Below are 22102 nucleotides of genomic sequence, written 5' to 3'. Positions count from 1 at the left end.
AGCTTTTATAGTCTGAAAGTAAACCCTAAATAAAAACCCTAGATAATGAATATGTTAACTTTGGATGCATGGAATAATGATGGTCCCTTTTCCACTATTGTCCAAAAATTTAAATACTAATATTAGACCAGTATTAATGCACATATAAAGCAGACTAATAAACTGTTATGAGGTAAATATGTTATGGCATGGTAATATTAGCCTACATGTACTATTACCTTTAGAGCAGGGGCAATTTTAAACCCTTTTTGGGGCGCTCAAGCACATCTAAATTTCATCTCAGCAGCCCTAAAAATGCTAGTAATAATTAATCATTAGGCCTATTATCAAATAATGTCACATCATTCCACCACACACAAGCAATGTAGGAGAAGAAGGAGGTAGCTATGTATCATGGTGCAGATTAAATTCACAAGCACGTTGAAAAGCAAATACAGTTGTTGACTGTTCTGACTGTGAACATTGGGTTGTTATTACTGTGAACTAGAAGGTGTGTGGTTAGAGCTCAATCATGTAAATATTGTCAAACAACCTTAGCTGAATTAGCTGAGCACTTGCCAATTAATGAGCTAACGTAACTGATGCATTTTATTATTTTAGTTTAAGTAGAGATAAAATGCCAAACCCATGCAGTATTACAAAGTATTGCAATTATTATTCTTCATTAACAAATAAAAGAAAATTCAGTTTTATGTTTATATGGAAGGTAGGATTTTTTTTTTTTTTCAAAGAAAACAACCAGGTTCAGTTGAGAAAGTGAGGTCAAAATGACACTACCTAACTGCATTACCCATAACAGCCTAGTATTCAATTTATAATAATATAAATCTGTATGGCTGAATTTATGCTTTTTCTAAACTTATAGATTCAATGACTGGATGTTAAGTTTGCTATTTGGACAGAGGAGGAGGACAGCAGGGTTTAAGCACCAAATATAAATCCACATTCTCCTTAAGGGCTGAGCACCCCTAAAAGTCTGGTCCTGGAGTCGCCCCTGCTGTAGGGTTAGGCCTGCTGCCGCTGAGAAATTCATTTCTGGAGGGCAGACGTGCTGTGTGACGTGGCACGGGGGGCGGAAGAGCTGTTTGTGTTTTGGTTCTAAGGGGAAGTTGCGAGAAGAAAGAAAGGAGGAGACGTGACGGGATTGCTGAAATTATTTTCTGTGTTGCCCAACACCACCTCACCACACTATCCCGGGTTTCCTGTGTAAATTCAACAGCGGGGGTATTTAAAGTCCGAAACACCATCTGGCTCTCAGGTAGCGTACTCGACACGCATCGACAAGTCGCGGTTTCCAGCTGCCTTGTTGGCTAACGTTTGCTCAGCTGTCTTCGGTTAGCTCAGTTAGCTCACTCCAGCTAATGTCGATGGGATTTGACAGCCAAGAGACTGTAGAAACACGGGCCTTTGTCACGTTTTATCGGGTCCAGCTGTTCCTCTTCTGTAGCAGCGCGCTGTCATTAGCAAGCGGCTAGTGGCGTCTGCTACAGACTTTGTGAGAGCTAACATGCTAACATGGGTGGAAAGCTAATAGTGCTAGCAAGCCAAAGCTAGTGTACGTCTACTTAGGGGTTCCTTTCTTCCCATTAAATAACTAACCACTCTAAGTAACATTTTATTTCGGTAACGTAATTAAGGTAACTCGCTTGTTAACCCGCTGCATCCCTTTATATGTCTTTAGCCCTTGTGGTTTTATCTGGTTCTATGTGATTTTTAACAAAGAGGTTGGGAGGCTAATTGGTGAGCTAAGGTTGGCTAACAGCAGGTAAACGAATTAACCAGACAGCAAAAACAAATTGGAAAATGACGCCCCCATTTCAAATCCAAATAGATTATTAGCCACAGCTGACGTTAACTAGTGTGTTTACAGGCAACTAAGTTAACGACATCCCAATCCAAATATTTCGTGAGCATCGCAGTCATGCGGTGCACAGAGTTTGTTGACAGTCATGAGTCCTATAAACGCAGTTACTGTTTCCTACGGGTGTTGGTTTTCCTCCCCCTGCTCCATTGCGCTTTAAAGATTTAATTAAAAAGTCTCGGATAAAAAGCAGGATAAATAGCTGACCTAACTAACATTACCTTGGTAAATGTGTTTTGTGTCCCAGAGGTTTTTATTTTGAAAGGACAGTGTTATTTCACATTTGTCGAAGCGCTTTGTGTTTTAAAGAAATTATTTGGCATTATGGATGCTTTATATATAATATACAATTATATATATAGCTCCTTTTTTATTACTTCAGCATACCATTTTTTATTGCAACATAAGGGTGGCCTGTCTACAGAAACAGGCTATTATATTAAAGAAATTTGCTCCAGTTTTTTCTAGATTTGTATAAGTAAAACTGTGTACAGATTATGCTTTTATTGTGTGATCACGACATTATATACTAATGCTTCCATGTGTTGATTGACATAACTCCAGCAGTTATGAAGCAACACTTGACAAGCTGATGTGACACCACAAGTGATGAGACCTCTGACTGCAGGCTTTATATATATATATATATATATATATATATATATATAATTATAGCTATAGTCATTAAGTAATTTCAGTTACTGCATGTCATAATGAGTACCTGTAGATTGTAATAGCAATTTATTCACACTGTCTTGCAAAAACTGTTATATTAATTTAATTATAATTACTGGGGAGTATAATATAGTGCAACATTATCATAACCTGTGCCCCTAAAGTTCACCATTGGCCATCAGCACCTCTCAGATAAAGGATAAAGGAGGCTAATGTGTTTCTTAGGGGTTTTTTTGTTTTGTTTTGTTTTTTTGTTTTTTTTTTTTTTAGGGGGCTACTTTCCAGTCTACTGGAAAAGGGAGTCTGGTGAGGGTGAGTGTATAGTGAAAGTCATGTTTGTCGTCGGGGAAAATTTGGCATAGACTGTGATCGTTTCTTGACTACAGCCACCCATTGTATACACATTAGTCAGCAGTTCATTTCTAAATAAGTTAGTAAACAATGCAAAGCATGTATCCATACAGAGGTTCTCGCATTTGTAGCAAGCTTGAGAAACGGGGATGATTGAACCTCTCGTGATAGGTCTTGAAACTGTTGTGGTTCTTGACAAGGTTTCCTTTGCTTGGCGTTACTGTGGTTGTGGTGAGCATTCTTTGCTTCATTCATAAAGGTGCTGTTGGGAAGACATGCCATACTTTTTACATTACTTGAACATCTTTTACAAGTAAATTAACTTTTTCAAAACCTAAAAATGTGAAGGTATAACAATCATCTATCAGTATGATTTATTACTATTTGAACTGATGGATTCAATGCATCATTTGAGTGGATTTAAAAGGTAAAAGTTACATATATAAATAGGTTATGAGTACTTCCCTTTCTTACCTGTTAGATTACATATGTACACTAATTTGATTAGTCTTGTTTAACTACATCTGAAGCGATCATTTTGGCATCAACCAAGGTTCACTGTATTTTGCAGTCAGAGTAGTTTATTCTAGACAAGTTTTTTTCAGTGTTCAAACTTGTTTTTCATGCATTTTATACATGTGATTGTTTGACAAATTAAGTACTATATTGTTATTTCAATCTGCAGATTTTATTCTTTCCATTTTTTGTACAAAGTACTACTGTATGTCTCACAAAAATGTGTCTCAGAAAATAAATATTTGGCTCTGTTTTAAGTGCACTTGACTCCACCATCATTTCAAAGCAAAGAGGAAAAAGGGAGCTAAATGGAGTTACTATTGACAGCTGTAGATACTCTTGCCATTAGTATTATTATTAGTAGTATTGGTATAGCATAATATGTTTGGGCATTTTTAACTTACTGAAATATATTTTGGTATATTTATTCTAAGCTATGACGTTCCCAAGAGTTTAATACACGTCTATAACTCTATGATGGTCAGAAAACATATTGACTTATTATTTACTTCTTACCTCTTGCAGAAGTCCTGATAGTGAGGTTTGGCACAGCGGGGAATCTGACTAGGTCATGGCCAATCGGGGAGGTGCTACGAGACCCAATGGACCCAATGCAGGGAACAAAATCTGTCAGTTTAAGCTGGTGCTGCTGGGAGAGTCAGCTGTTGGCAAGTCCAGCTTAGTGCTCCGCTTCGTCAAGGGCCAGTTCCATGAATTCCAGGAGAGTACAATAGGAGGTGAGCTTCTTATCAGCAGACTAGCTTGCAGTTGTTCAAACAAATAAAGTGTTGTGATTACTGGACTATATTTACCTAAATTAACATGATTTTGCCTTTATACAAATAGTTTCACCGACTTCTAAGCAAATATAGCTGATGTGCTAATAGAAAATGATAATTATGCAAGATTTAGAACAGGCATACTCCTCTATAGCTGTTCACACAACAGCAAATGACAATGCTATCCTAAAATGTGAGCTATGATTTACCTCTCTTACTTATAATAGGTTTATGACTTATTTTGTTTACATGGTATAGTGAAGAATATGGTTTGGTGTTGATTTTGATAGTCTAACGTTAACTCCTCCCTCACATTGTCCTATGTTTTTAGCGGCCTTTCTCACCCAGACAGTGTGTCTAGATGACACAACAGTGAAGTTTGAAATCTGGGACACTGCAGGTCAGGAACGTTACCACAGTTTGGCGCCCATGTATTACAGAGGAGCACAGGCTGCCATTGTGGTGTACGACATCACAAATGAGGTGCGTTTACCCACCGTCAAGTTCTTTTTGCAAATTTCCCAGTATCATTCTCACTTTGAAGTTGTTCTGATAATACTGTCTGTACTCAAGATGCATCCAAAATACAGCAAGGTAAAGTACAGATACTATTATTGGTACCAATAACATGGAGGTACTGACAAATTGCACAATTTCTTCTATTTGCAGGAGTCCTTTGCACGGGCAAAGAACTGGGTGAAGGAGCTGCAAAGACAAGCTAGTCCTAATATAGTCATCGCTCTGTCAGGCAACAAAGCTGACCTAGCCAACAAGAGAGCTGTTGATTTCCAGGTCAGGTCAAATAAAATGTGACTTGACAATCAGTCGTGTTTTTTTCATTTCTTGTAAACGCACATCTCTTATTTTAATGGACAATCTCTGATTTTGTTTAATGTGATCATGTCCAGAACATATATTATGTTAATCCCTACTGCCAAAACTTACTTTCCTGTAATTGTGTTTCTCTTGTGCCTAAATGCATGTGTGTGAATATACTGAAAGTTTATGGTGTTGATGTTGTGTTGGTAGGATGCCCAGTCCTACGCAGATGACAACAGCTTACTTTTCATGGAAACATCAGCCAAGACATCTATGAATGTGAATGAGATTTTTATGGCTATTGGTGAGTAGCTCTTGACAATTTATTCACTCCTCTGCATTTAAAAAGTAGCAATTAGCACCGAATTGGTTAATCCTACTTGTATTTGTAGAGAGTACTTACTCTGATTTAATGGATGTTTGAGATCACGCTTGGGTTGTGAATTTTTTTTTCCCATTTGTAATATCTACTCCCTGCAAGTGAAAACTTGTAGTTTCCATTATTGTTATTTAGTTTGATTTGAATTTGCCTTTCAGCAAAGAGATTGCCGAAGAGTGAGCCTCAGGCTGCAGGAGCCAACAGTGGGCGGAACCGGGGAGTGGACCTGACAGAAACCGCCCAGCCAGCAAAGGCTCCATGCTGCAGTAACTAACGTGAAGAATGCCCCCCGTCCAATCAACCAACCAACCTGTTCACAGTAACTAATGTGACAGATGCCCTGAATGCCACTGCAGTTACTAATGCGATGTGTGTACTCATATCTCCAATTCTGTGATCTGCAAAACAAGAAAAGATGCCCTCTACCCCCCTTCTATTACAGTAGCGAAGTCAATGCCATTACAGTGATTTCTTCAAATGGCTCTGCCTCTTTTCCAGCATCATGGTTCAGCTGCTACCTGGTGAAGCATCTTGACCATTCTTTCTTACTTTTTGCTATCCAGCTTGCTAATCTATCAGTTGTTATTGATAGATTCATGATAGCTGATCTCAGACACATTAGTGCACCCTCTGCCTTCCATCATCTTCTCTCCAATGTGCAGATATGAGTTTCATTTGAGGAAGTGGTCACTTCCCTTTTTTTGGGGTAGCTTAAGACTTTACTATTGCATTTCTCATACTAGTCTTCGGTTTTTGTTAATTTTTCGATCATTTTGTTATTCGCTGTTGCTATCATTTTGTCGGAAACAGATGCACATGCACATGCACATGTATACTTACATGGCCCGTAACAAAAAAAACAAAACAAAAACTGTTTCACCTTTTGACAGCAGTAGCACAGAAAAAAATGTCTATGAGGAGTGTATTCTATGAATCTGAGAAAGAGGAGAGGCACAGGGTGGAGAGAGAGAGGAATCCTAAGCTTCATTCCTCTCTTGTCACTGGACCTTTTTTTTTTTTTTTTTTAAAGTTTAAGAAATTTCTTAGACTGTAATCCTTTTAGATCCTCCCTGACTCCCTTTGCCTGCCCACTGCTATCCACATCCTTCCCCTGCCCCCACTAAGCTCAAAGTAGCACTAGGTCTTTTTTTTTTTTTTTCTACCAGCCTCGTGCTTCATTCTGGGGCCATGCCTGCTTCTAGCTGTCCCTAGTGGCATTGTGCAATCTTTCACAGTATTTACTCTGTGACTTGAGTCTCTGGAAGGACCAACGCACCACACCCACCTTCCCTGCTTAGCTTTCTCCACCACAAGGTGCAGGGGTCACTGAGGGACACATCAGTGTCACTGCCTCACCATCTCCTGATATAGTGTCCTTCCATAGGTCCTGTGTAGACCACCTCCTTGTGATTATATCGGGGTATTTGGGGTTTCTGCCTTTGGGTGACTTAGATTATGCAGATGATCTTTTCCATTGTAATGTTGCGGCACTGCTGCTGGCTTTGTGCCTGGTAAAAAGTGAAGGTGATGGTAGTGATAGGGAAGTAGAAGTATGCAAGGTTGTTTCATAATCACCTTTGAGTCATAATTACTTGTCATCTTCTCTTAGGAAGTGCTTTAGACATTGTCGTCTGCCAGTGGGTAAAAACTGGGCCTGGGCTAGCTGGCCTCTGGCAGGCTTCATCCACAGACTTACTCACACGTGCCCATTTATTTGTATGTTTGTTCAAAGACACATTTGCACATGAACACACACATTACATCATTTTTCTCTAAACTCCGTCAGACCTAAACATTATGTACATAAGCACACACGCCGTCTGTTACATTAATTCATCACATATGTTGAGCACAGACTATTTTCCCCATCCCATCTCCACCCCCAACTATACATTGTTATACACACATGCGCACACACGCGCACACACACACACACACACACACACACTTATACAGTCAGTAACTTTCTCCACATTTGTCTTACTCATGCCTTGCACTAATGATGCTCATAAATATATCTTGTCAAAATTACAACCAGTGTGATATAAATATATATATATATATATATATATATATATATATAAATATAAATATATAAATAATATACTGTAAATAGCGTGTTGCAATGTAGTCTACCTTTTTTTTGATTTACCAGTGACGGGACTAATGCTTGCTAGGGATTTATCTAGATAATCATAAAATACTGTACAGTTAGCAGAAACAAACAGCCACAATCGGGGTTTGGAGTTTTGTTGCTGTTCCCTTTTCACTCAAATGGTTAAATTATAATCAGTGGTGGTCTTTATAAATGTATGTAGTGTTATTAACAAAAAACAAAATTGCATTTATTTAGTTGTCTGTCTTGTACCTATTTCTCAAACAGAAAAAATAATAATATCCGAGCATTTTGGTTTATATTTTTTAACATTATCTTTTTCTTGCATTTCACTAATTCTTTTTTTTTTTTTTTTTTTTTTTTTACTCCTCCCTGTAAGTAGACATGAACTTCCAGAGACATTGGTTGTAAAAGCTTGAGGAGTCAGACACAGTGCAAAACAGTTAACCAAGCGTCTGCCTCTCCGTAACATCTCAGTAACGGTGTAATATTAGGAACAGTGTGACAACTATCAGCTGGCACCATGATGATTCTTGAATAAATGAATTAACACATATAGGGATGTAAATTGTATGTTTTTGCCGTGAACACTTAATTGCAGCTGCAAACATTTAAAATGCAAGCATTTTACAGTACTGTTATGTAATGACCAAATAAATAATGAAATAAATTTGATCATTTATTATTGTAATCAGACTGTGGTGTGTGTGTGTGTGTGTGTGTGTCAGTCATAGTGACTGGTGTGTGTGCATGAACTAGGTGTTTTGTTTTTTTGTTGTTTTTTTTTTCCCCAACAGAAATTAATAATTATTTTCCAGGTGTTGTCCTTTTCAGTTCAGGACTTTTCAGTTTTTCATCCACCACTCAAGCCATTGATAAAAGCTTTTTATTTTTCTCAGACCTTTAACCTGGCAAATTCTTTTGTGTGGGACCAAAATCCTAAGAGCAAATATTAAATTTGATGAGATGGTATGTTTTTCTCTGTCTTGTGTTTAATCAAGGTGTTTTTGTTATTGTTAATCTTATAATGTGGCATATATCTTAACATAGTCTGTAAATTTGTGGATACTAGCATTATTCCAGTATTTCCTCTGTTTGGATGAAATGGCTCCTCAGTCACTGTGTGCTCTGATGCGCCTCCGTGTTTTTTTCCATTACATTTGACCTTGAAATTTTGCTCTAAAACGCTTGCATTTTGTGACCTCTCCTGTCTGAATTGTTGTGGAATTGGCATATCCCGTTTGGGTCCCCTAGCGGAGGAAAACGGGCCTACAGTCAGAAATTGAAAATAAGGATGAGCGCCATGTCTGAGCCTCTGCTTGTGGAATAGAGCAGACTGCACAGCGAAAATTTCCCGGGCCGGGGGTCCCGTTGGGGTTCGGTGCGAAACATGGCCGACAGTGCGGGAATTCAGCAAGGTTCGCCGGCCATCGGGGCTGCGGGTTTGGTTCCGGCCGCTCCTGGAGCAGGGGGAACGGAGGGCTCGGGCGCCGCTGGAGGATCCGCACGTATCGCCGTGAAGAAGGCGCAACTCCGCTCCTCTCCTCGGCCGAAGAAACTGGAAAAACTCGGAGTGTATTCATCCTGCAAAGTACGCAATATATGCAGATTTCTGAGTTTGTAAACACAGTGTTCACACGGCTCGTTCTTAATAGAGCCTATTTCCTGGGCTCGGTTGTAATAGTTTGCAAAATGCAAGCGCAGCAAAGGAAGCCATTGCCGCACTTCATTTTTTTTTTTTTTTTTTTTTTTTTTTTTTTCAAATTTTGCATGCACGAGCCAGCTGTCGGTAACGCGATTTTTAGATATACCAGCGTTATTTTTTCTTACGGGACTTTTTAGCAGGGGGCTCCCAGGTGCAAGCTGTCCCCTGTTTTTACAGTGTTACTGTCTCTGTCGAGGTGGGGGGGTGTTTGTGAACGTAAACATTGGCTTGGCACTGATTCTCGGGAGTAGCTGGCTGCATCCCAAAGTCCTCGTTCGTGCGCGGTTTAATGATCTCCACATGCAATTTCACTGCGCGCCCTTGTTGTCTGTCGACGCACAGTGGTACATAAGCGAGGAACTGGGGGGGGGGTTATGTAGTGTACGAACCACAGAGAGGGACGGGGTCTTTGTTTTGACAGGGTGACAGCTGCTGGAGGGGCGGAGTATGTTGTTGTTTCAATGCGCATGCTCAGTGCAGCCCCACCAGCTGACAGTGACAGGCCTCTTCACCCAACGAGCCTGTACCAAGTTGATCCACTCACCAGAGCGGCCATGTCAACTTTTACAAAATCATCTAATTATAATAAGTAGAGTTTTAAATTATAAATCCATTATTTAATAGAAGGTGAATTCGTGTTGGTGTCTGACCTATTTCAAAATGCTTTTCCTAGGCTGAGGGAGCCTGTAAGTGTAATGGCTGGAAAAGTCAGAACCCCCCTCCTACGCCCCCTCGAACTGACCAGCAGTCCAACGCTGTCAACCTGCAGGAGCCTTGTCGCAGCTGCTCTCACACATTGGGTACGTTGCTACGTCTAGGAAACACTGCACAGAAGAAAATAGTACCAAAATGCATAAAGTCTGAGTTATTTGAAGCACTGCTGATAAAACGAGTTAAGTCTTGCATTGCATTATTTACCTTCCGTGTTACATATCTCTCTTTCTCTCAGGTGATCATGTGACCCATCTAGAAAATGTTTCCGAGGAGGAAATGAACAGACTTCTAGGTATTGTCCTGGATGTGGAGTATCTCTACACGTGTGTTCACAAAGAGGAGGATGCTGACACTAAGCAGGTCTACTTTTCCCTCTTCAAGGTAGGCCCCTGTTTTACAATCAAAATATGGAAACAGGATTTTCTACCCTGAAACATGTACAAGGAAACATACCTACTCCTTTTTGTCTTTTATTTCTTGCAGCTGCTGAGGAAATCCATCCTACAGATGGGTAAACCTATGTTAGAAGCATCGGAGAGTCCTCCGTTTGAAAAACCCAGCATTGAGCAGGTAATCACACATCTTCATGCTTCAAAGCCAACTCATTTACGCATTTAGAGTGCGTCCTTACTTAGATTTTTTTCTTCTCCCTTTTGCTGTGTTTCCCAAATAGGGAGTAAACAATTTTGTCCAGTACAAATTTAGCCATCTACCATCTAAGGAACGTCAAACAATCATGGAGCTTGCTAAGATGTTCCTCAACCAGATCAACTACTGGCAGCTGGAGACGCCCTCCCAGAGACGGCAGAGAGTGCCCAATGACGACGCAGTTGGATACAAATCCAACTACACCAGGTGACAGCAGCAGCATATATCCTGGTAACATTCATTACACCTGTTTACAGTCTGTGTTTACACAGTTCTTTCTGTCATGTGCTCGTTGCAGATGGCTCTGCTACTGCAATGTGCCTCAGTTCTGTGACAGCCTCCCCCGGTACGAGACTACTCAGATCTTTGGCCGGACCCTGTTGCGTTCGGTGTTCACTGTGATGAGAAAACAACTTCTGGAGCAGGCCAGACAGGAAAAGGACAAGCTGCCACCTGAGAAACGCACACTCATTCTCACACACTTTCCTAAGTAAGAAAAACAAACAATCTCTGTGATTGCAAAACGGAGAAATACACCAGAAACTATGAAAGTATAGATTCAGACTAAAATATAATTAACCACACAGCACAGACACGTTTGCTTATACGCAGCACATTCTGAATGTCAAGCCACACAGTAGCTACAGGTACTGGTACTTGGCAGCCTTTTTTTTTTAATTTGTGGTTGTTCTGTTTTCTTTGGCTCAGGTTCTTGTCTATGCTGGAGGAGGAGGTGTACAGCCACAGTTCACCAATCTGGAGCCAAGACTTCTTGGCAGCTGCATCAGGAGGGCAGATTCCTATGCACACAGGTAACACACCCCCTTACAGACACAGCCTTCAAATTTCCTCTGAACCCCTTTTCATTGTAAGAAACCTTTTTTTAGGAATGTAATGACAGGTCATGTTGGTTTTGTAGTATTACTATAGTCATCTCTGTTGCTGTGCAGTTATCAGTGCGCCCCCTGTGCCCAGACCATTGTACTACAGCACCAGTCCTGTGTCACTGGACCCTTCCATCTGTGGCAGCGTCAGTCCTGCCAGGAAAACAGCTTCTGTACTGGAGCCAAATACAAATACAGGTATTACAGTCAAAGCTGTGATTACTCATAAGGTTACAGTGATGCCCTGTTATCACATGTGACATCTGACAGTAAACAGGGAGCACCAGGATAAAGTCTGACGTGGGCTTCACAGTCAAACAACATTTATGTGTTGTTTAAGCGCGAAACATGATCCTCAGGAACTAGCAGAGATTTTCTGTGCGACAACTGACAAGATTTTCTTTGCTTTAAACAAAGCAAAATACAACTAACATATTTTATCAAAAAGCTTAACTGAATATTGACCTTAAAGATCTACCAAGAAACAGAGGTGAAGTACACCCAAAACCTCCTCCTGACATACTACGACAAAGTAAATCAGTTTGCTATTATGCAAAGGGAACCATTGGAGATGAACCCATAGTAGGCTGACCTTAAATGCTGTGTGACTTACATACATACTCAGCTGGTATAAACAGGACATGTACTGATGATGAGTACCTTCCCCTCTGTCCATACGATCTCCTAGTTGGGGAGAAGCGTAAACCCTCAGATCCTCTTCCCCATGAGGAAAACAAGAGACCCAGGGTAGTGGGTGATATCCCGATGGACCTCATCAATGAAGTCATGGCAACCATCACTGACCCAGCTGCTATTCCTGAGGTACGGACAGAACACAGACAACTGTCTCATTGACTCACCGGTAGTGTTTGTTTAGTAATCAGAAAGAGAAAATAGTGTGTGAGGGTGTTGATGATGGGAGCAAAAGTGATAACCATGAATTCATACCTTCCTTCTTGTGCAGACAAGTCTGCTGTCAGCACACTCTGCACGTGACGAAGCTGCACGTCTGGAGGAGCGCAGGGGGGTGATTGAGTTTCACGTCATTGGTAACTCCCTGAACCAGAAGCCCAACAAGAGGATTCTGATGTGGCTGGTCGGCCTTCAGAATGTGTTCTCCCACCAACTTCCTCGCATGCCCAAGGAGTACATCACAAGGCTGGTCTTTGATCCGTGAGTGTACCAGCACTTTATAATCATTTATAATGTTCAGAGATAAGAAGCATGCTCTGACCATTTATGTTTTTTCTTATTTTTTTTTGACAGGAAGCATAAGACACTGTCACTTATCAAAGATGGTCGTGTGATCGGTGGGATCTGCTTCCGGATGTTTCCGTCACAGGGCTTTACAGAGATCGTCTTCTGTGCTGTCACCTCCAACGAGCAGGTCAAGGTGAGAGCACTCCCTGCTCCTCAGCTTGCTTGCTTTACTTGCAAAGTTTATTCTGCGATTGGTCAGTTTTAACCTTTGACCTTTTTTTTTTTGGCTGTGTGACTGTAGGGCTATGGGACCCATTTGATGAACCACCTGAAGGAATACCACATTAAGCATGAAATCCTTAACTTTCTAACTTATGCTGATGAGTATGCCATTGGCTACTTCAAAAAACAGGTAAAAATGTTAAAGCACATGACAATGGCAATGTAATGCAGTATTTTGGTATAAAACCAGTATTTTTGCTACTGAAACAGTATATTTTTAAAACTTTCTTCAATTTTTTATATGCAGTCTTGAAGTCTCATGATGAAAAAAAATATTTACGCTGGCAAACTGTTGGTAGTGGTTGCATGGCTCTGCATGTACTACTGCAAGAAAACAGATGTTTCCTCCTCCTTGTCAGGGTTTCTCAAAGGATATCAAAGTTCCCAAAGCCAAGTATGTGGGCTACATCAAGGACTATGAAGGAGCTACACTCATGGGCTGTGAACTCAACCCCAGCATCCCCTACACAGAGTTCTCTGTTATTATCAAAAAGCAGAAGGAGGTATGTGCGAGTTTGAACTTCAAATTAAAACTTTTTTAATTTAAATGCTCCCTTTTCTCTCTGTCCCTGCACTCACCGCCTTTAAATCCATTCTCATCTGTCTCTCTCAGATCATCAAGAAGTTGATTGAGAGGAAGCAGGCTCAGATCAGAAAAGTCTATCCAGGCCTTTCCTGTTTTAAGGAAGGAGTCCGGCAGATTCCCATTGAAAGCATTCCTGGCATACGTACGTTTCTTACACTATTGACTTTACAGTATCTCACATTTACACTTAACATTTTTCCACAGTTGTAGGATTATGTATGGGACTAATCTTTGTTTCAATTATCAGGTGAAACTGGCTGGAAACCTGCAGGTAAAGGGTAAGGAATCCTACTATAAAATATTTGAACTTTGTTGTTGTAGTTGTAGTTGTTTACCAGATAACGTGGCTAATGGTTTCCCCATGTTGGAAAGAAGTAGGATTTGAAAATTTGAGGACTTAAGACACAAACATGACTATAGCTCTGGAGACTTTTTCATTAATCCAAGAGAAAAATTTGCAAATTTATATTAATTATCTGGACAACATATATTGAATCATAGGTAAATCAGACCAGCAAACAGCGATCAATACAGGTACAATAATGTCAGCCCTGTTATTTTTTTACTATAATAGCCTTATTTTTTCATCTCAGTAATTGTGATTACCAGGATATGTTTCTTTATGCTGTCTTTATTCTGCAGGAAGGAATTGAAGGACCCAGATCAACTATACAGTACTCTGAAGACCATCTTACAACATGTGAAGGTGAGAGGGAGGCACACGCATATATGCATGCATGATAGTGATGGAGAAAATTAGGCTTTTTGTGTTGCTTCACTGTTTGTGTTTGACACAGTCAGTATGGCGCTATCTGCTGGTCAACCCTGAGCATCTCATCACTAATACAGAATGCCGTTCACAGACCATGTTCTAACAAGGCGGATCTTTGTGTCTTAGAGTCACCAGAACGCCTGGCCTTTCATGGAACCTGTGAAGAAAACAGAAGCACCTGGGTACTACCAAGTGATTCGCTTCCCAATGGGTATGTATTAGTAATGAATGAGACAACTGAATGACACTGAAAAGTAAGGAAGTAGGGCATTTCAGGGGAGGTTTAGGGACTCATGGGACTGAGACAGTTGAGAATATATCATCATTTTTTAGCTGTCAAGGTCACATTTACATTCAATAATTGACCTGCTTTTCCCCACAGACCTCAAGACAATGAGTGAGCGTCTGAAGAGCAGGTACTACACAACACGCAAGTTATTCATGGCTGACATGCAGCGCATCTTCACCAACTGTCGCGAATACAACCCTCCAGAAAGCGAGTACTACAAGTGTGCCAACTTACTGGAGAAATTCTTCTACACCAAGATCAAAGAAGCTGGCCTTATTGAGAAGTAGATACCAATTCTCCTTAACGAAGGATGAGACAGTCCACAGAATAGAGATGGTTAAACATGAGGTGGTAAGTACTGCAAAGACTGTATGCGTGGACAAGTCAAAAATAGGACTACTGATTCTATCTTAACGTAAGAGGTGCACACTGGTCTCAAGATCAGGACTTTTTGATGCACGTTGGCCCAGGCCCAGAATCAGTAGCTTAGACTGATATTTACTCTGAAGGAAAAACAGCGTCACTGAAGACCTGTGAGATTTGCTGAAACAAAACAGAAGAATTATGTCTTCATATTTCATCACATATCCTGTAGTCCCATGGAAATAAAGGACAGCGGAAGGTTAAATAGTAATACATATTAAACAGGGCAGCAGCTTCCATTAGCAGTTGTGTTTGATGCTGAAAGACAAGATGGCTGATTGGAAATTCAACACACACTTTATCTCCATCTGCTCTCTCATTTCATACTTTCATGCCCTGCCTTTTTGAGTGTCTGCCTCCTCTCAGTTGACTCAGGTAGAGATGTCATGAGCACTAACTGTGTATTAAGTCATATTAAGTCAAGTGTTACCTGTGAGGAATGTGACTGAGAGAGCAACTTTTCCTGTCTGTATAGCTCTGTTCCTGCGAGTGTGCATGTTGTTAATGAGGTCAGAGGTCAGCGTATGTCTGTGGTGAGTTCATCCTGCCAAAAGAGGAATACATACTTTAAATTTGTACAGATTTTAATTACTTCAAAGCACTTATACCAACTGTATATTTTAATGTTTATATAACATATATTTCCTCTTTCAGAACTAAAAAAGATTTTCTTTCTTTTTTTTTTTTGCAAATAGCCGCCTAGGGCAGTTCTACTGTCGAAATGCACTTTTATTTTTCCAAGAATTAGTAAACCTAAATAAGAGTGTCTTTTCTTCAGAATTTGTTTTATGAATTGAATTATCACTGTCGAGTGAGGACTAATTTAATTGTCTAGAGTTTATTCTTATTTATGTGCTGTAATTTAAAAGAATTATGCTTAAGACAAGGTCTTAATTTATTATTTCTTATTTTTGTTCTGCAGATGGAGATTGATAACTTTATACTTTGGAGATAAATGAAGATTGTGCAATACTATGTAGTTTTGCTGTTTTGTAAAAAGGTGTTTGTACTTTTCAAATTTTAGGAAAAAAAATACTTTTTGTAATATGTCTGGGAAAATGATTTCATTCTTTGTACATTTGGTTTTAATGACATGGTATTAGCCTATTTTATAGACTAAATAAAACTGAAGTGAGGCTAATTTAGTGTCTCTACTTTTTTTTTAACTCAGTATTTCTTGCCTTTACCTTAAAGTTTTCAGGAACCATCCTGTTGTCTGTGGAATAATTATGAGCAGTTCAAATTCTTCCATCAGTACTGGAAAAGGTAATTGAAAGACTAGTGAGCTGATAGCTCAGTGGTTTGAGTGGATGGTCCCAAGTGTAAGGATGAAAGGCCATCTGCTAACGTAGTGGTTCAAGACCTGCTGGTGGCTGATTATAAAACATACTTCACTATGACAACAGGCTCATTCTGTTGTGATTTTGGTTTCTTCCACCCTTTGTCCTATTCAGATGTTAGGTGAACCACCTTCTTTGTGTAATTCTCTATAGTCGAGTGGTAAGGACAGAGGACATGTGCACATGTAGAGCTTGAGGGTTTGTTGGTTCAAGACCAGCTGCAGACACTGCTCCCTATGTACCACACAAGTGACTGCACGAGACTCCTGTGTATGTTGGCTACGTTAAATAGTTTCAGACACTGATGTTTCATCCAGTAAAGACTATACCTTCATAGGGAGCATTGGTAACCGTGTGGTTATGGTGGTGCACCAAGCCCATTATTGTGGCATTCAGCTCCAACGCCCACCCTGACCTACTGAAAGATAAAGGATAAACGACTTTACAAGTTATAACTTCTGAACTAGAAACAAGAAAATAACCTCCAATATAAGTCATACTGTGCCTCCACCACAGGCATTAACATAAACCTGACGGAGAACACATCAAATCAAGAAATAAAGTTTATTGTCACATCAATACAAATAAATGAATATCTGCTCATATTTCACATCTTACAAAAAATAATGCACAATTAGACATATAAATCTCTAAAACAGCCAGTACTACATTGACCTAGAGATGAAGGAGAAATGGAAGAGAGCTTTACTAAATAAGCAGGGAATAGTCACAAAAAAGTGTAAAACTGATCAGAGAAGCTTTCTGTCACAAAGAAATATAACTTTGAGAGAGACTAAATGATCATTTGTCAAAGAAAACACTTTCAAATGACAACACTCTGCAGGAACAAACACACTAGCCTTTTTCAGCGACATCCAACAAATGACTCATTGTATTTCTCAAATGGTTGTTTTCTACTTATAGAACTCCTTGTGTTTTGCACAGAACTCCTGCCAGACTTCTTCTTAAAAATAGGAGAGCGGAGGAACTGCAAGTCTGTGAACTTGTCTCCACGCCGAAGTTTCCTGTCAAGATAATTTAATTGTTGAGCACTTGTACCGTTTTAAAAAAAAACAAAACAAAACAAAAAAAAACGGAGCAGGAACGGCAGCATTAGAATGTGAGCTTACCCGTTCAGCGAGGGCTCCTTATAGTCCACCACCATGGTGCAGCGGCGCTTGCGAGCAGGAACAGGTGTGGAGCACCGGGCATCAGAGGAGAACGTGCGATAGGCTGCAGGGGACAGATTGGTCACATCACACAGACTCAAGCCCCGCCCTGCTGTCCTTAGACCAAGCCCACCTGTAGAAATGTGAAGCAAGTCGTGACCCACAACAAAGAAAAAAGGAAGCGTGTGCATTGTGTATATTCATGTGCACAAGAGTGAACAGCTAAAGCATGCAAGGTGCAATAGAGCAAATGGATGGAGAATTGACAATACAATAAAAATGTGATGTGACCAAGCCTCCCAAGTGCTAACTTATGTTGAGATGCAGCTCTCATCTTTCAGCAGTCAAACTTTAAGACTACATTTCAGGATTCAGGCAGGTTTGGGATGTGATAAACTTACGTTTCTTGCATGTCTTCACTGTTTGAGGCATCTGGTGGTGTAAAAGAGGTGGAGCGTCACACGAGGAGTCTCCAAAATTCGACAGCACATTGTCTATCCTCAGCATCTCAGCTTCAACCCGAGGGCTAACGGGGAGCAAACTATTCGCCTCCATTTCCTCCCTGTGAGGCTCTGAAAAACCAGGACAGAGAAGCACATATTACCACCTTTAACTGCCAGATGACCATCAGCAAGAACAGGCATTCAAGCCTAAACAGATCAACAAGCTAACGCAGGGCTAGCTTCACCCATTCAAAAAGAACATGGCAGACTAAAACAGGCCTGTCTGGACAACAGATGATGCAGAGCAACAACTTTATTTTATCACATCCTTTTAATAACGTTGGTAATTCATATGATGTCGCTTTGAGAGATCTAACTGAAATTAAGCAAAAAAAATAAGAGCATTGGTCCGACATTTAGCAAAATGCTGAGCACTGCAACGACATTGTTCCAGACTAAGAGTAAACACTCACCTTGGTCATTTTCCTGTCCCAGCCCTACAGGGTCAAGACTGTTAGAGAAGCTGGAGCCAGGGGACTGACAGGGGTGGGTTTCTTCCTTTTTAGCCTCTATGGCCTTTGGACTTGATTCTTCATCTCTAAAGACTATAAATCACAAGACAATGAAAGAAATGGTTTAATTACAACACTTTAAACTTCTTTCAAGAAGCTTTTTAAAAAGGAAAATGAAGTTGACAAGCCAAAGTTCCCACCAGTGATCTCCTGCCTTTGAGGGATGTTTTCGTTCTGGCTGACTTTAGAGGGCCGGCCTCTTCGTGTAACAATCACTTTGTTCTTGTCAGGTGAAGCCTGTCTCTTCCTGGTCTTCTGAGGAACATAAAGGCTGTCCTCGGATTCAGAGGACAGTGATGATGAGCTGGACTCACTGCATTTCTCAGCGGCTGGTAAAACTTCCAAACAGGCCTGTCCACCCTGAGGAGCCTCTTTGCTAATGGGCATAGCAAGCTGACTGTCCTCTGCCTTCACCCTGAACGGAGTGATGTGAACCGTTTCTTCACAGTCGAAGTCAAACGTGTCATTAAATCCCACTGAGGTGTTGAGCTTATTGCCCTGGGGTGGAGGTGCTGTTTTAGTATGTGTGGCTGAACGGTCCCGACTCTTGGAGCGTGCTCTGGGCTTGGGATTCTCCCACGGTTTCTTTAATGGAACACGTTCTGGTTTGCGGCCTCTCTCTGGTTTACGTGCAGCTGGTTCTGGTTTGGTGCGGGGCTGTTGTTGGACTTGTTTCCTGCTGGGCTGCTGATGGGTGATTTTTCGTGGTGTGACACCTTCAGGAGTAGAGTGCTGAAATTCCTCAGGGTCAACAGGGTTCGCTAATTCCTGTTCTACTCCTTCCTGAAGCTCATTTAAAATTGTAGCGTCAGCGTGAATAGGACTTGCTATCAAAGTCCCCAAGCCCGCACCAGGCTCCCCCTCACTCAACAGCAAACGCTCTGATCTTCTCCTGCTTCTTCTATCTGCATGGTGTCGCCTCACACCAACTGTAGATGGCAAGGAAACCTGCTTGTCACATTTAGGTCGAGTATTCTTTTTAGGGGGCTGAGTGTCTGCCAAATAAAAAAACCAAAAAGCAAAACATGAAATCAAATTTTAAGACTAGATTAAATACGATAAATCATTAAAATATAACAAACTGCACAAAACTGTTGTACCATAATCTGATAATCAGTTCAGGCGATTTTTAAAATCTGGTTGTTGTCAGTCTGGAAATAACTTAATGCGCATTGGATAGTTTTTAAATTAAAAAAAAAAACAACAACAACAAAAAAACATAGTTCCAAGTCGACGGCATAAAATACTCATCTGGATAATCCTAAACACTGGATGCTAACATGTGGTGTGTATACCTGCACAAACTGGTGAGGCTTTGCGCTCAATGGGCTCATCAAGGTTCTGGCTGCTCTGCTTTTTTCTGCATAATAAAAGGTAACAAATAACAGATTCTATCATAAAACTCTAACCGTATGTGAAAATAATATTATGGGATGAATTCTTTTATTGTAAAAGCATTACCTTTCCAAATCCATGCCATGTTGGGGTTCAGCAAGTATGTTTGTAGGTTTTGTCTGAATCATGAAACAAAAACATGAAATGTTTTTTAAAGTTGTGACACCCAGTATTTTATCATTATTTACCTTGTCTACTGAGTTAACCCCCAGAGCTCCTTATAAATTGTGAAACATGGAGCAGATATCTACCAAGAACACACTAGCTACTGGTCTCCTGTGCATGACATTACCTCTGAAGTTCTCGCTGCCAAAGCTTCCTGCTCTTTGAGTTTCCTCTTCAGCAGAAGCAGATGAAGGAACATGGCCTGCTGCTCCCTTTTCAGCTGCAGGATAACTGCACTGGCCTGCCGCACTTTCTCCTTTTCAGTTTGCAAAGCCACAGCCAGCGCTTTGTTGTTCAGCTGAACACCCACCAGGATGGTGTGTGTGGAGTTAGCCCCTGGAGGAAAACATACGAAGGAAGTTATGTGTCTGAAGCAAATCCCACAATAATACCCACACATTCTATTCTTCTATATCAGTCTGTCTTGTTTACATTATCATTGTTTTCTGATTAACGTTACAGTAACAGTAAGTAATCTTGAACCCAATTCAAATTGTGATGGTTGTGTTGCAAGTCAAGCTCTCGTCACCTTACCACTGGCTTTGTTTATCATCCTGGACCGTCCTCTGCTGGGTGCCGAGGCGCTGGCTAGCCGTTTGTTCCTCTTCTCCTTCATCTTCTCCTTTATGTCCTCCAGACTCTGCTGGAAGGACTTCTTCTGGACCCGTTCTCTCATCATGGCTCAGGATCTTTGATCGGTTTAAGTTTTTTTAATGTTATCCAACTGCTCAGGCGTAACGTTAACATGACTGTGAAACAAACGACTGAGATAACATGCTAACTAGCTACCTAGCTAAGTTAGCATGCTATTTAACGTTAACGCCAGTCAATCCAACAAGCTACCAGAACATGAATGATATCAGCTAAAACAACGTCAAATCGAACTTACCAGTTTGTACGTATCGCCAAGCTATGTAGTATTTAACTTGTCGATTCAACAAAAAGCTTTGATAACTCGCATTAGACAGAAAAACCGAGCCATTTTCTCGCAGCTTAACCGACTGTCTTAGCAGGTTGACGTTCGAATTTTGGGACGCGAATGCTGATTGGTCGGTATTTGAGTTACGTCACTTCCTCTAAGTGAAATGACCGTTCGCTAGATGGCGCGAGGAGAGCGGGAAATAAAAAACGCCACTTCCTCGTGATTGAGCTGAAACATTTACGATTCACTGCTCGTCTGCAAATTCTGCTCCTCTGAGACTGAACGCATCAAATATCTAATTGTAATTCTTGGCCTTTCAATCTGCTTCTTTTCACATTTTTTCCGTCTGCCTTTTTTGCAGGGAACAAACAAAGCAAAGTGGAGAACATGGGCCAGAGGGAAATGGAAGTGCATTACATTTCTTTAAAATGGAAATGAGATGAATAACGTTACTCAACAAAGGTCAGGCTGATTCAGCCTCTCCAGAATGACTAATTGAGCATTTATAATTGACTGTAGGAGATATGACTTTGAGCAGTGCTGATAATTGTGTTAATCTAAAAGCCCCCTCTGTTTTATTTGAGTTATATTCCTGGAGGCTTTTCTTAAACTCCTGTGGCTCTGTCAGACTTAGATTACATAGGAACTTGCAAAGCAGGTCAGTTACTAGAAATGTAGTTTGAGCTAATAAATTGTTTAACAAATTATCCTTTTGAGGAGTTAGTTAATAAATTAGTAAATTAAATAAACTACTACTAATGATAGTATTAACAACAATAAAGTTTATCTTATGTGTTGCAGAGTCCAGTCTCTTCCTGTGTCTTTCTTAAAGACACTCAGCTTCCATAAGTATCCAGTCTTACCCTTTTCTCCATCCATCCATTATCTATACCCACTTATTCCTATTTAGGGTCACAGGGATCTGCTGGAGCCTATCCCAGCTCTCTTTGGGTGAAAGGCAGGGGTACACCCTGGACAGGTCACCAGTCCATCACAGGACCACATAGAGACTAACAACCTCACACACTCACACTCACTCCTATGGGCAATTTAGAGTCACCAATCAACCTGACATAGATGTTTTTGGACTGTGGGAG

General features: G+C 40.6%; 3 protein-coding genes across 6 annotated transcripts; 2 read left to right on the top strand and 1 right to left on the bottom strand.

Annotated features, from left to right (window-relative positions):
- The first annotated feature begins 1089 nt into the window (after positions 1–1089).
- rab5aa (RAB5A, member RAS oncogene family, a) lies at positions 1090–8177 on the top strand. Of its 2 annotated transcripts, none has more exons than XM_026300041.2 (6): positions 1090–1258; positions 3929–4140; positions 4514–4665; positions 4852–4974; positions 5212–5305; positions 5539–8176. In XM_026300041.2, exons 2-6 carry the CDS (start codon positions 3975–3977, stop codon positions 5652–5654), a joined length of 651 nt encoding a protein of 216 aa, XP_026155826.1. In that variant the 5' UTR covers positions 1090–1258; positions 3929–3974; the 3' UTR covers positions 5655–8176. The 2 variants fall into 2 exon arrangements, with proteins under 2 accessions (XP_026155826.1, XP_026155827.1); XM_026300042.1 differs by lacking the exon at positions 1090–1258 and adding an exon at positions 2822–2848 and having other exon boundaries at positions 5539–8177.
- A 585-nt stretch (positions 8178–8762) lies between these two features.
- Positions 8763–16140, top strand: kat2b (K(lysine) acetyltransferase 2B). 3 transcript variants are annotated; one of them, XR_003295330.2, is made up of 19 exons: positions 8763–9087; positions 9875–10001; positions 10151–10296; positions 10399–10485; positions 10589–10770; positions 10862–11053; positions 11272–11375; positions 11514–11645; positions 12136–12269; positions 12412–12620; positions 12714–12840; positions 12949–13059; positions 13289–13432; positions 13543–13657; positions 13763–13793; positions 14158–14221; positions 14414–14498; positions 14670–14927; positions 15922–16140. XR_003295330.2 is itself a non-coding variant. In XM_026300871.2 (18 exons), exons 1-18 carry the CDS (start codon positions 8887–8889, stop codon positions 14861–14863), a joined length of 2385 nt encoding a protein of 794 aa, XP_026156656.1. In that variant the 5' UTR covers positions 8763–8886; the 3' UTR covers positions 14864–16140. The 3 variants fall into 3 exon arrangements, 1 of the variants encoding a protein (XP_026156656.1); XR_003295329.2 differs by having other exon boundaries at positions 14670–15532; XM_026300871.2 differs by having other exon boundaries at positions 14670–16140.
- A 744-nt stretch (positions 16141–16884) lies between these two features.
- Positions 16885–21133, bottom strand: sgo1 (shugoshin 1). Its single transcript, XM_026299554.1, has 10 exons — positions 20973–21133; positions 20618–20772; positions 20211–20419; positions 19985–20037; positions 19819–19883; positions 18664–19518; positions 18425–18556; positions 17910–18080; positions 17470–17641; positions 16885–17364 (listed from the first exon to the last, which is right to left on the bottom strand). The coding sequence occupies exons 2-10, from the start codon at positions 20760–20762 to the stop codon at positions 17205–17207; spliced, it is 1962 nt and encodes a 653-aa protein (XP_026155339.1). The 5' UTR covers positions 20763–20772; positions 20973–21133; the 3' UTR covers positions 16885–17204.
- Positions 21134–22102: the final 969 nt, after the last annotated feature.

The sequence above is a fragment of the Mastacembelus armatus genome, chromosome 11, assembly GCF_900324485.2.
Source record: "Mastacembelus armatus chromosome 11, fMasArm1.2, whole genome shotgun sequence".
NCBI lineage: Eukaryota > Metazoa > Chordata > Actinopteri > Synbranchiformes > Mastacembelidae > Mastacembelus > Mastacembelus armatus.
This window is presented reverse-complemented; position numbering and strand designations above follow the sequence as displayed.